This window comes from Vanessa cardui, chromosome 26 (assembly GCF_905220365.1).
Source record: "Vanessa cardui chromosome 26, ilVanCard2.1, whole genome shotgun sequence".
Classification (NCBI taxonomy): Eukaryota; Metazoa; Arthropoda; class Insecta; order Lepidoptera; family Nymphalidae; genus Vanessa; species Vanessa cardui.
In genome coordinates, this window is record NC_061148.1 from 4445818 (window position 1) to 4460749 (window position 14932).

At 34.5% G+C, this 14932-nt stretch overlaps 1 protein-coding gene across 1 annotated transcript in view; it reads left to right on the top strand.

The window, feature by feature from the left end:
• The window catches only part of LOC124540617 (neuromodulin), a 233816-nt gene that overhangs the window by 53480 nt on the left and 165404 nt on the right, over window positions 1–14932 (top strand). Inside the window, exon 2 of the mRNA XM_047118285.1 lies at window positions 290–473. Within this exon, the coding sequence (XP_046974241.1) occupies window positions 392–473 (82 nt within the window). The 5' untranslated portion in view covers window positions 290–391. The remainder of the gene's footprint in view (window positions 1–289; window positions 474–14932) is intronic.

Below are 14932 nucleotides of genomic sequence, written 5' to 3' on the forward strand. Positions count from 1 at the left end.
AGGTAACCAGGGGCGGGTTTGAACAATTTTTCGTTTTATATTTGCCAAGCGACTCGACCCGGCTTCGCACGGGTGCAATACTGATACTTAATATGCTACAGAATTTCTTTATTTACGACATCACATATTTAATCTTTGAAATTAGGCAACTGATTATAAGCATTTTTTAAATAGAGTAATTCAAGGATAATACTGATGAGTGGGTGGTACCTACCCAGACGGGCTAATCTCTCTCAGCTAATCATCTAAAGAGTATATTGAAATGTTTAAAGATTTATTTTTGTTACAGGTACAAACCCGCCAATAATGTTAAAGTTCTAAGTGACAATCAGTTATAGGGAAGTGTAGTGTTGTGAAATAAGAGTGACTGAGTTAGTTAATACTTATCAATATGGGTTGCAATACGAGTTCAGACGCTAAGTCAACAAAGGAAGAGAAAGATGCACAGGAGAATCAAACGAACACAACCACAGGTACGTGTCAAATTAAGAGGAGATGATGGATGGATTTGTAAGATTACTTTTGTTATTTAATAGCTGTTCCCAAACTTTTTGCGTGTTCATTTGAAACTCCAATTAAAGTTTAACAAATATAATAAACACATACACAACAACATAATAATAAATAAATAAATAAATAAATATGAGACAACACGTATGTGACATTACTCTGATCCCAATGTAAGTAGCTGAAGCACTTGTGTTATGGAAATCAGACTTAACGACGGTACCACAAACACCCAGACCTAAGACAATATAGAAAACCAATGAACGGTAATCTACATCGACTCGGCCGGGAATCGAACCCGGGACCTCAGAGTGGCGTACCCATGAAAACCGGTGTACCCACCACTCGACCACGGAGGTCTAAAATTGTAATTGTCTAACATGACTGTAATTTCCCACTGCTGAGCTAAGGCTATGTCTCCCTTTTGGGAAACAGGTTGGGAGCATATCCACGTTGCTCCAGTGTGGCTTGATTCACATGTGAAAGGATTACGTTGAAATTACAACAACAACAATAGCGTGTAAATTTCCCACTGCTAGGCTAAGGCCTCATCTCCCTTTGAGGGGTTCAGGAACATATTCCACAACGCTATTCCAATGCGGGTTGGTGGAATACACGTGAGTAGAATTTTTATGAAATTAGACACATGCAGGTTTCTTCACGATGTTTTTTTTTTTTTATTTGTTTTCTTTTACCACCGAGCACAACATGAATTATATACACGAATTAAGCACATGAAAATTCAATGGTGCTTGCCTGGCTTTGAATCCACAATCACCGGTTAAAATTGATACCCAAATAGTATATATGCAGCGTTATACGTTTCTTTATCAAATTATGTACTTCAAGTATCATAATAAATTGGGAATCTTCGGAAGGGATGGCGTGTTTAAGTAAAGTCACGTTCTGTCATTCATTTTGATTGGAATCTACTTTTTTATGTGACGTCATTATCATTACGTATTATTAACGACATTCTATTTTCAAAATCAAAATGAAAAGAAGCTCAAGTGAAATCAACCACCTAAGCCAATAGCTTTGTATTGTGTTTCCAATAAAATGTTGAGTAAAGTAAAAATTAAAGTTTCCCACTGCTGTGCTCCTCTTCCATTAAGGAGAGGGTTTGGAATATATTCCACCACGCTGTTCCAATGCGGTTTGGTGGAATACACATGTGGCAGAATTTTGATGAAATTAGACACATGCAGGTTTCTTCACGATGTTTTCCTTCACCGCCGAGCACGAGATGAATTATAAACACAAATTAAGCACATATATATATAGTGGTGCTTGCCTGGGTTTGAACTCGCAATCATCGGTTGAGATATACTCGTTCTAACCACTGGGCCATCTCAGCTCAAATTTTGAGTGACCCAGTGTAATTACAGGTCATCCTTAATTCTATTATTGGTGTGAAAAGTTGCTAATACTGCACAAATTAAAGTGAATTATTGTATCTTCTTAACGTTAAGTGATCGGTAAGTTCGTCTGCCTTCCTAGAATATATATAAAAAGAGTTTTACCAGACAATAACTCTGATGGTCATTGTAGTGCTGTCTGAGGCATGGGCTGGTAATAAGTCCAAGATTTCTTGCTGATACTACAAGTCATGTCTAGAAAAAGAAAACTTTTATTTAAACACGGCCCGTATTTGAACTCAGGACCTTGAGTTAGAGTTTAGAAAGTATATGACCATTTAGACAATTTAAGGGTTCCGTACTTCTAAAGAAATAAAATCCGAATAAGATTACTTCATTGTCTGTCTGTAAGGTTACTGCTGTTCCTTAGAAAAATAAGAAAATAAAAAAATGGAACTCTTTACCAGCACACGTGTTCCACTCCTCTTATAACCTGGGTGCCTTCAAACGAGGCGTGAAGAGGCATCTTGCGGGCCGGCATGGCGAGGGTGACTAGTGCAGTTCATTCTTGCTCTGCGTACTAGTCTTCTTCGCGTTTGGATTCCATTTCCACTTATCATCAGGTGGAGTAGAGTCATATGCCTAACCGGATATTATAAAAAAAAAGAAACAGCAGTAAAAGAAAGTCTATGCAAAATCTGAACATTTAAATAATCCGGTCGCCCTAGCCCTTTTGATATAACAAACACACGCAAAATAAATAACTTATGCGTTTCCATTGATTTGAAGTGAAATGCTTTTTTATTTCTAGAAATGTAAAAGTACTTCGATAAACAAAAGTAATCGCCTTAAGAGGATATCCTTCGACAGACATATATATATTTATTTATATATATAAACTGATAATTTATATCGAACCTTTCACTATCGTATTTATAGCGGCAATGAACAGACTCGAATCAAAGCTGTCTGTGACCTTAGATGTCCTGAAAGTCGTTGCCTTATAATAAGGCGATAGCTTTTTGGACGTAGGGTTTATAAATAAAAGTTCAAACGTTGAAACTTAGGCTTTAGATAATTTATTAATAGGATTATTTATTATCACTAGATTTTTTTATGTATTTAATTTATATTAATATTAAAAATGTGAAATTTTGTTCTGTCTGTCGCTCTTTTACAAACAAATGGCTGAACCGAATTTCATGAAATTTGGTGTGAAGCAAACTTGAACTCCAAAAAAGAATATAGGCTGTATTTTGATACAATAAATACATACACATGACAACCAATACCCTATAACGCTAGCTAAATATATATATTATATAATGATAGCGTTTTAAACATTGCTTGTGAGTTCCACATATTTCAATTAAGAAGAGAGAACAGTTCATGGACGTGACGTCCCGAATAAACATTGGGCTTTGAAATCTACATCCAGTATTGTCTGTTAATTGTTTTTCTTTAAATTGTATAAAACTACTAGAGAGTCGCGATGGCCCAGTGGTAAGAACGCGTGCATCTTAAGCGATGATTGCGGGTTCAAACCCAGGCAAGCACCGCTGATTCATGTGCTTAATTTGTCTTTATAATTCATCTCGTGCTCAGCGGTGAAGGAAAACATCGTGAGGAAACCTGCATGTAACAAATCTCATAGAAATTCTGCCACATGTGAATTCCACCAACCCGCATTGGAACAGCGTGGTGGAATATGTTCCAAACCTTTTCCTCAAAGGGAGAGGAGGCCTTTAGCCCAGCAGTGGGAATTTACAGGCTGTTGTTGTTATTGTTGTTGTATAAAACTAGGAATTGCACTCGGTTCTACATGGAGTGTATATTTTACATATAACATATACCTAATAGTAGTTGCGTAGTAGTCGTGCATCGCCCGCGCATTTGGGTGTTGGGTGCCACGTGTTAGGCAAAAAAGTAGCCTATGACCATTTTTGGAGTTCAAGTTTGCTTCATACCAAATTTCATCAAATTCAGTTCAGCGGTCTGGTCGTGAAAAAGCACAGTACAGACAAACAGAGTTACTTTCACTATCTTAATATAGATTATAGTAGAATAGCAATATTATTCTGTAAATATCGTATTGTGATTCTGTAACTCGAATTGACGAGAACTTCAAACTCACTTCGATTTCATACGTCAAATTTAAAGTTGTTATCGAGTGTCCGATATAGTCGAGTGACATACGGAAAATCAATAACACCCATTCAAAACGTGTAACAGAACTAAACAAAGTTACATTAATGTCATATATCTCGATGGTAGGGCTTTGTGCAAGTCTGTTGGGTAGGTACTTCCCATTCATCAGACATATAACACACCAATATAACAGCTTGGTACCCAATGTTGGAACATTGGCTATGTAAGGAATGGTTAATACTTCCTCCAGCGTCAATGTGTGGACGAAAGTAAAAGAAAGAGAGTATCAGGTCTTCAAAGACAAATCTTAGAACCCGTTCCTCCAAGTAGAGCTCGAACTAATTAGAGGATAACTGGGTTGGTGGTAACGTTATGAAGTTTTTCTTCACCGGAGTGTACTAGAAAAATTAGAAACAAAAAATTTAATACTTAAAATAATAATTATACCTACTTTATTTCAAACTCGATCTATATAGCTATGTAGCATTTAACTTCAAAGGAACTTCCAAGCAAACTTTGATACTACGTTTAAGCTTCTTAGTTGAATTTTCAAAAATACTTTAACAACAGTGACCAAATAAGTGTTAACAAATGGCTAAGATGTCTCAGTGGTTAGAACTGAGACACTTAACCGAATATTGCATTTCGAAACCCAGACAAGCACTATTAATTGTATGTGTTAACTGACGATTATAATTCATATTGCTCCACGGTGATGGAAAATATTGAGAGAAAACGTGCTTATTACTTTATTATCATTAATTTCAATGAAATTCTGCCACACTGTTATCTACCAACCCGCATTGGAGTAACGTGGTGAAACAAGTCTTAGTCCAGCAGTGGGATACCACTACACTGATTTCCATATTTCTAATATTCAAAAATCACATGTACATCATATTTCATCCCCAATTTAACCATCTTTTCCGCTAATGGGCCATCAGATCTGCTATATTATAAATATCGTTTTTTCTTGATAATATTGTATTTAAAGTATCACACAACGCTATGGGGGTGAATTTTAGTGTAAAAACAGCAATACTTAGTATTGATGTATCGTTTGGTAGGGCGAGTGAGCCAGTGTCATCTGAATTTTTAAAGTTACTAAGTTTACTTGGTGGTAGGACTGTGCAAGCCCTCCTGGGTAGGTACCACCCACTCATCAGATATTCTACAACTAAACAACAGTACGCAGTATTGTTGTGTTCCGGTTTGAAGGGTGAGTGAGTCAGTGCAACTACAGGCACAAGGGACATAGCATCTTAGATCCCAAGGTTGGTGGTGCATTGTCGATGTAAGGAATAGTTAATATTTCTTACAGCGTCATTGTCTATGGGTGATGGTGACCGCCCAACCTATTCCATAAAAAGGCGTGTTGGTGACGTCAGGATAAAATTTTATTATTTATTAACAACGCATATATGTATGATCCAGTTACTATCAGGTGGACCGTACGCTATCCTAAATTATAAAAAAAGTTTTATTTATAACTCAACTTTGCAAAGTAAATTACCTTAGATAACTTACCTTTCGTGAAATCTTCCACCGGTCCAAGAGGCTTATCTAAGTCGGATTAAGCACACGACTTATATAATTAAGTATTTACTTAAAGTTGTAAGTTCTACAAATTCATACACATTAAAAGCGTTTTCTAGGTCTAGATATTATTTAGGGTCAAAATCATTAAAACTTTATAAATTATTATCAAATTAAATTTGAGACGAAATTTCTAAAAAAGCCTTTCTTATTGATCGTTTAATTTTATTTATGCTAAATTATACGTCAAGAAACGACCTCTGTGGTCGAATAGTGAGTACATCAAGGTCAAGGTAACACAAGGGCCCGAGTTCGATTCCCGGTCGAGTCAATGTTGAAGAAGTTTATTAGTTTTCTTTGTTGTCTTGGGTCTGTGTGCTTATAGTACCGTCGTTGCTTCTGATTTTCCATAACACAAGTGCTTTAGCTACTTACATTGGGATCAGAGTAATGTGTGTGATGTCCAATATTTTATATATGTATATTAGATGGAATCTATGTTTTTATTGTAGCAAGCCCGTTGAAACTAAGAGTTTTTATCAATTCAAACCTAAGCCCATCAGTGATCATAATTGATGCACGTTCTATGTGCATCAATTATGATCAATTATGTTCAATTTTCTCGCTCTGGACTCGTGAAGATTGTTAATCTGTGATATCTCTTACGTCTTATTAATGTTACGGAAATTTGAAAAACGAATTGTTAAGATTAAGACCCTCTTGAGACGTGTTACGGAAATTTGAAACACGAATACTTACTCCGTATCTGTAGATTAAACCGAGATGGTCCAATGGTTAGAACGCGTGCATCTTAACCGATGATTTCGGGTTCATACCCAGGCAAATACCACTGATTGTTCATGTGCTTAATTTGTATTTATAATTCATTTCGTGCTCTGCGGTGAAGGAAAATGTCGTGAGGAAAGTCTGCATGTGTTTAATTTCCCCTATCCCGCATTAATGAAGCGTGGTGAAAAATGTTCCAAACTTTCTTCTGAAAGGGAGAGGAGGCTTTAGACCAGCAGTGGGACATTTACAGGCTGTTGTTGTTGTTTGTTTGTAATACTTTTGTGTAATTAAAAAAAAAATAACCCATATTTTTAATCTGTTTTCAAGTTATTTTTCTTTAATAGCCTGTAAATTTCCCACTACTGGCTTAAGGTGATTAATCGAGGAACAGTTTTAGAAGTATTCTACAATAACAGTTGGTACGCGTGCCATAATTCCATCCCAAATGTTCCCAAGCACTCATAACCTTTTCCAAGCAAAAGATAAAATTAGAAACAAAAAGCAAGAATATCAATATTCAGTGCCCCATTAAAAGTCACCACCAAATAAGTAGAAATAACGACTGCGTAGATGTGACGTCACATCACATCAGAGCCTTATGTTGTTGTAGATTAAAGTCGAAATATCTTGTTTTGTATGAAAACGTATTCGATTGAAGTAACTTACTTGCATTCATCTAGATTAAGTGTTAGTTATTCCTGATTGATCTTTAAACAATCTATTTATCTGTTTTTAGAGGATTATTAACATTTTTTGTCTTATTAATGGTAAAGATTTACCGGTGAGTTTATAGAACCAATAACAGTATTATTACCTTCAAATAATCCTTAAAATAAAAAAGCTTATTTTTTAACCCCCGACGCAAAAACGACGGGGTGTTATAAGTTTGACGTGTCTGTGTGTGTGTGTGTGTCTGTCTGTACCACTCTAGCCGCCGAACGGATGGACCGATTTTGATTTAGTTTTTTTTGTTTGACAGTAGAAAATGTCGAGAGTGTTTTTACGTAAGTTTGATGAAAATTGTTTCAAGATGGCCGCCGCCACAAAATGACAGATTAGATATTTTTTTTAAACTCCATCAATATGGGTATCAAATGAAAGGGCTTGACTAGTAGAATACTATTAGATATGACAAATTTAAAATACAAGATGGATGTTTCTACAAAATGGTGCTTTACATTTTTTTATTACAACTTGATCAATATGGGTATCAAATGAAAGGGCTTGACTAGTGAAATACTATTAGGTATGAAAAATTTAAAATCCAAGATGGCTGCCTCTACAAAATGGCGCTTTATGGATATATTGATATCATTTGATATCCATATCCATATCCATCCATTTAGACTTATAGCGAAACTATAAGCATAAGAGGGGTGTTATAAGTTTGACGTGTCTGTCTGTCTGTCTGTGTGTCTGTCTGTCTGTGGCATCATAGCTCCCGAACGAATGAACCGTTTTCAATTTAGTTTTTTTGTATTATAGGTGTTTTACGGGCGAGTGTTCTTAGACATGTTTGATGAAAATCGGTTTAGCCGTTTAAAAGTTATGGGGGGTTAAAGTGGGGAAGAAAAACCGAATGTCTGCAAATATGCTCAATTGGGGTATCAAATGAAATGTTATGACTTGTACATCACAAAAAACATTAATTAATAATTAAATAAAATTATTAGATAAAAAAAATAATTAAGAAACAAAAAAAATTAATTAGTAACTAAAATAAAAAAGAACAAGATTGACCTTAAAATGTAATCTTAACTTATATGTTTTAAATCAACAAGAACCAACGTATTTACAACTTAACCAGATATATTATAGGGATGCTTACCTTTAAAAAGTATAAAATAAAAAATTAAATTAAAAATTTCAGAAACCCCCGCCACAAAAAACATAAGCTACCTTTAAAAAGTAAAAAATAATAAAAGAAAATTAATCCTAAAGTACCTATATGCATAAGTATGTATTAATATTAAAAAAAAAAAATTCGCGTTGGGGGACCGAGCGATATTGTACAAAATAATATTAAGTGTTATATAAAAGATGAGATAGGTAAGCATGTGACACTAATTAATTAGGTGCGGTCCCCCAACGCGAAGCTTTTTTTTTTTAATATTAATACATACTTATGCATATAGGTACTTTAGGATTAATTTTCTTTTATTATTTTTTACTTTTTAAAGGTAGCTTATGTTTTTTGTGGCGGGGGTTTCTGAAATTTTTAATTTAATTTTTTTGTATATTATAATTCTTCTATTATTAAAAGTAAATTGACTCTCCCGTATTTCTAAAACAAAGCAATTTAAGAAAAAATAACACAGCAAATAAACGAAACACTACTATTTTCTTTACATAATCGACTTGCAATATAGACACTTTCAAACAATCTATAAAATTTTCAAAACAATATATATATATATATATATATATATATATATATTATCCTACAATAACTTGAACAAAACAGTTGTAACTATATAATATGTATATACATCGTTCAAACACGGGGTGTGAGGCTTGGGGCATCTACATTTATCCCCATGCAAATAAAAATAATAAATTAATAATGCGAACGATGATTTCACGGTCTCTAAGGAATCCCCCTAATTTGTAAGTCATTGCGTTTTTTACGACTATGATTCATTTACAACTGAATAAAAATATATATAAACATTTAATATTATTAAATTTAATACTGAAAGTTTAACTAAAAGAAACATTTTTATATTAAAAGTAATAAATAAGCAGATAGTGTTTTTTTATTATATATAGGCAGTCAATCGAATGAGTTATTCGATATAAGTGGTCACAGATGTCTTGTCTATGTAGACAATGGCGCTGTAAGAAATATTAACCAATTTCTATATCGCCAATACATCCACCAGTACCAGCGTCGTATCGTACCAGCACTGGGTACTACCATGTCTTGTCCTTTGTGCCTTTAGTTACACTAGTTCACCCCCCTTTCAAACTGGGATACAACAACACTGAGCACTGCTGTTTGGGGATAGAATATCTGTAGAGTGGTTGCTACCTCAGACGGGCTACCACCAAGTCCTATTACAAAGTTTTTATTGAGATGTCTATCTGTATAAAATATTTTTTAAAAAAAATAACACCGACTTCAAAGTGATCACTAAAAACGTAATAAAATAATTTGATTTAAACACGTATTATTGAAATCGGCCGATCGTATGTAAATATTTCAACATTTTGTTTTTCACTCAAAATCGTCCGATAGTGTTATTATCTCAAAATAGAAATTAAAAATCCTTATGTAACAAATGGTTATTTATTGATTTTTTCAAATAGCGCTGAACCTATTTTAATAAAACTTATATATGGTTTTCGTGATATAATACGAAATATCGTAATTATAAATAGAATTGCGCTGTGCTAGATCTTTCAGGAATTCAACAAATATTACAATATAAGGGCCCGAGACATGCATGGCCTAGAGGCTTGGAACCCCAACATATTAGTCCAACCCTTCTCAAATATCAGATGCATTGGTTTCAGTGAAATGTACAAACCAGTGCCATCTACCGGTACTCCAAAATATATCTTAGTTGCCCAACAACACAAAAATTTAGTAGTTTTGTTTATATTCCAGTTTAACGCCATCTAGTAGTCATTTAAAACAACTTTGTTAACTTCGAACGTCAGGCTTTGAAATGTAGTTGCGTAAGTTGTCGATAGATGGCGTTGTTAGGTAAAAAAGTTTTTATTTAATTTCATTACCTTTATTATAATTAATGCATCTACTTATAAATAAAAACGTTGTACTTAAATATAATTATACTTCGCAGCTATTAGCTTACTAGCAAAGATAAAATAATATCCAATAATACTATCATTTCGATAAGTGATCTTACTTGTAATATAAGCAAAACTGTCGGCTAAAGTTGTTGTGCTTGACCATGTATTACTTTATGCTTTAATCTCTGGAATGTGCTGCCTTGTATATTATGTTGATAAAAAACTTTAATAATATTATAAACAAACAATTCAATATTCTTAAAATAACGTCTCTTAATTTACTAATACAGATAAAATAGTAGTAGTTTTTTATCTATACATATAACAAAATTGGAGTGTCTGTTTGTAATATTAAAAAAGCCCTTTTTTAATCAATGCATATGTACCTATGTATACATGTTACATACACCAAAGTAAGTTTTTTTTACAATTTTTGTCTGTGTGTCTGTTCGTTCCGGTTAATCTCTGAACGGCTGGACCAATTTTGACGGGACTTTCACTGGCAGATATCTGATATAATAACGAGTAACTTAGGCTACTATGATTTTTTGCGTTATAATGCGTACAAGGTCGCGGGAACAGTTAGTCGTAAATAAAACATTGAAAAATTACAAATGGGTATTCCATTTCGAGGTCGCCTCGCTATCTTACGCGAGGCAGTACTCGTCATGTTCCCTTTACAGAGGTCACCCTGAAGAACTAGAACAATGAATGACACTTCCATTCTTGTGAGATATTTTGAGGCCGATTTTTAATTAGTACGACCTCTTTGTATGCCACACATTCGTTTCAACGATTGAAGTGTATCTCTGATCTTATTAATAATTTAAGTTTTAAGATGATTTAATTTGGGAGTAAAAAGTATTGGTAAATTAAATGGTTTATATTTTATCTGAACTTGAATCAAAATCAAACAATTTTAATCTGTACTTAATATTATAAATGTGGATGTTACTCTGTCTGTCTGTTTTTCACTACCGAACCGCTGAATCGAATTTCATGAAATTTGGTATGAAGAAAACTTTTTTTTGTGGTATACGTTGGCGGACGAGCATATGGGCCAACTGATGGTAAGTGGTCACCATCACCCATAGCCAATGACGCTGTAAGAAATATTAACTATTCATTACTTCGTCAATGTGCCACCAACCTTGGGGGCTAAAATGTTATGTCCTTTGTGCCTGTAGTTACACTGGCTCACTCACCCTTCAAACCGGAACACAACAATACTAAGTACTGTTATTTGGCGGAAGAATAACAGATGAGTGGGTGGTACCTACCCAGACGGGCTAGCACAAAGCCCTACCATCAAGGAAAGGACTGGAACCCCAAGAAATGACGTAGGCTACTTTTTTGCCTAACTCATGACAACCAACACGTCGAAATCGCAGACGACTACTAGTATGTATATCTTTATACATATGTATGAAGTGTATACAATGGAATATAAAACTTTATTAATATAACTAGCTATTATATGCCCCGGAGGCCCGTATAGGCGTTTTTAGTAGGTAAACCCGGTGTGCTTGGGCGCATTCGGCGTCCAGGGCTCCGGGGAGTCCCACACCGATCCCCCACTTTCCATCACGTGGGGGAAGCGCGTAAAGCGTTTTTCCAGCGAGAAAAAAAAGGTATACCCGCCCGCTTCGCTGGGCATTTGCAGAAAAATAAATTTTTCATTTTGTAATTAATTACTGATCATCAACAATGTACAAATAATAAAGAAACAAATCAAGAAACATGCGAAATCTAATCAAAAAAAAATTTTCCTTTAATATTTGTCATCTATTTTATCTTCTTTAATGATGTTCTCGATAGGCTGCAGATTGGTCATAACACCTATAAACTTATTTGTCATGGTCACATCTTCTTTTTGTTGAATCCGGAAACATATGATTTATGAGAATGTTTTTTTTTGGTGTAATCTCGATGTAAATTGGATACGATGAAAATTTTAAGTTAAATTTCTATAGCCCGTAAATAATTGTATCAGACTAACACGTCCTCTTTTATCTGATTCTATCAAATATCGATGTTATTACATTTACAACCATTGAGGTTGTCAATACTTTCGAACGTACGTCAAAGCATCCTGAGCATATTTGTGCATATGTTTTGGACTTCCGCTGTACGAAGATCTTTGTCCCATATCAGCAGCCACTTTATCATTCGATATTGTATCTCGTAAATAAATGTACTCTTTGGCTCGAAGTTTTGATTGGTTGTATCGAATGCAGTTTAATCGTTCGTTCTCGACCACAGCGCCATAGTCAACAATGAAACAGTTAAAACAGTTGACAACACTTCCGAATATGGTTAGATTGATTATCTAATAATTATACGATACGCATAAAAATCCATACAACTAACTATTCGATATCACAGAGCCTGTCGTGAGATTATTTTGATACATTCCGAGATGATATCCATCTTCTGCTTGCATAAACATAATTGGATAATCGTAATAATTGTCATACGATTGATGTGTTTCAGCGACACCTTGTTTGTTTTTGTGGCGCTTAGTGATAATATTACCTCGTTTTGTAATCTGTACCGACAATTACAGCTGTGACTTCAAGAGCTATGAGAGTATTAAAACGCCTTTCATGTTTTGCATTTAATGGCGTTCTATCTGCATTGATAATGATTTTGAATCATTTGTTGTTTCACCGTCTAGAGCAGTTATAAAGTCTTTTACTAAACAGTCATAAAGCATAATCCTAAATTTAGCGATGATTTCTCGATTAGTTGTGGCACTGAACATGCATTGACGATCAATTTTTTTTTTACGTTATCCATATTTTATGTATAACTTTGTGTTTTCTATACCGATTTCTATCTTTGAAATAGATAATACTGTTAACTTTTTTTAATTTTGGATGTTTGAGAATGTTATAAACGTAGAAATAGACAAATATAATCAGAAAGCTTCGAACTACTAAGCTATTGGGAGTGACACGTGTTATTGTGAGTCAATCATAAAATATAGACATAGGCTGTCATGGGATATTTTTTATATAATTTTAAGAAGAACATTTCCGTAATACATGATTTCTGTGTAGCTTTAACCATTAAGGTTGTATACGCGACGGACGCTTAAAATATGGAGTAACTTCTCCCGTTTTCCCAACTTTCCTTTACTGATTCCCTTTACTGCTCTGCTCCTATTGTTTGTAGCGTGATGAAAAGTATACTATAACCAGCTCAGGAATATGAAAAATAATTGTACTAAGTTTCCTTAAAATCCGTTTTTGTTTCTATAACGGTTATACAGACAGACAGACAAAAATTTTACTGATTGCATTTTTACCATCAGTATCGTACCCCTGATCACCCCTTGATAGTTTTGGAAAAATATTTCATGTACAGAATTGACCTCCCTACAGATTTATTATAAGTATAGATATAATATTATCTCGACAATTATTGAAGGTGCGTCTTGGTTTGCCCGCCAGAAGTTATAATTTAAACTGATCGATCGTTAGCACTGTGCATTAGAGCAAGAGAGGAGGAGTCTGACTATCGCTGTGTGCGTAAGAGAAAGCGAAGTGAGACAGATTGGTTCCGTAACGCGTTACGTAACGAAACAGTTTACCCTTCCATAAGAAGGTAGTCACTTCAGAATTAATATTATTGGAAAAAATAACCTTCATTTTTTTGTTACTCCAGGACCTCCAGACAAATAAATCCAGCTCTGTATATCATTTCCTCAAACAAAGATATATATATGACACATATGCCATTCTGGTTTTAATTGAACTACTTTCAATTTCCTCAAGCAGTCACCTGTCAGTAACCGGATATCGCTAAGGCTGAGTTGGATACGTTTACTCAACCGATTAATTTGCGTTTACGAAAGCAATATGCGTTGGCCCAGTAGTAGGATAGACGCAGGATTGGAATTGGAATGTTGAAAATTTAATGAGAATTATAGAAGCACTCTATACTTGCATTTGGAGGCACGGGATACTCTTCCAACTTACAGTACTTGCCGAATTGATAATTTTTCGATAAAAACAACCATAATTCAGCAAGTCCAGGAACAATTCAGGCTCAGAACTGCACTTACTTAAAACTTGCAGACGCAGGGCTGTCACTGACTTGACAAAAAATCAATAATTCCCGATCAAGAGTTTGAACTCAGAATGTCGATACCTCAAAATTAGCTACTTAACTAAAGAGGCATTCTACTCTTGTGTATATAGTTATCATATTGGCCTGGATCAAAAGTAGAACGTGTAGTACTTAAGATAGGTATTGCTTTAGTTAAGTCAAGTTAAGTGACGCTTCGTGTGCTTATATGCAAATAAATTCGTATAATATCATAGAGAGCATAGTTTTCTTTGTAACTACGTTTTGGATAAACTTCTAAGTACTCAAATTAGCGTGAAACTTTAGCACGAGAATAGTTTGAATAGCTGTTATTATTCTGAGAATTTGCAAGATAAAATTTCTTATACGCTTCTAAAATGATTTATTGAAACAGTAACAGGAAGTTATTGCACATAGGCTTATCATACGTAGTGTTTTAATGGTATTAATGACAATATAATAAAAAAAGAAACAGCCTATATGTGTTCCACTGCTTTGCTAAGGCCTATTCTCTTTTTGGGAAGAAGGTGTCGAGTTTATTCCACTACACTGTACGTAATGGATACTGATGATGATATATGTGGCAAAAACATTGAAATTAAGCACGTGCAGGTTTCACGATGTTTTCTTTCACCGCTGAGCCCAAGATGAAGCTGTCATCATGGAGTGAGATACACGCATTTTATATTTTTCATTATGTGACATTCTATTTTTAAAACCACATCAATTGCATCTTTGGAGAGAGA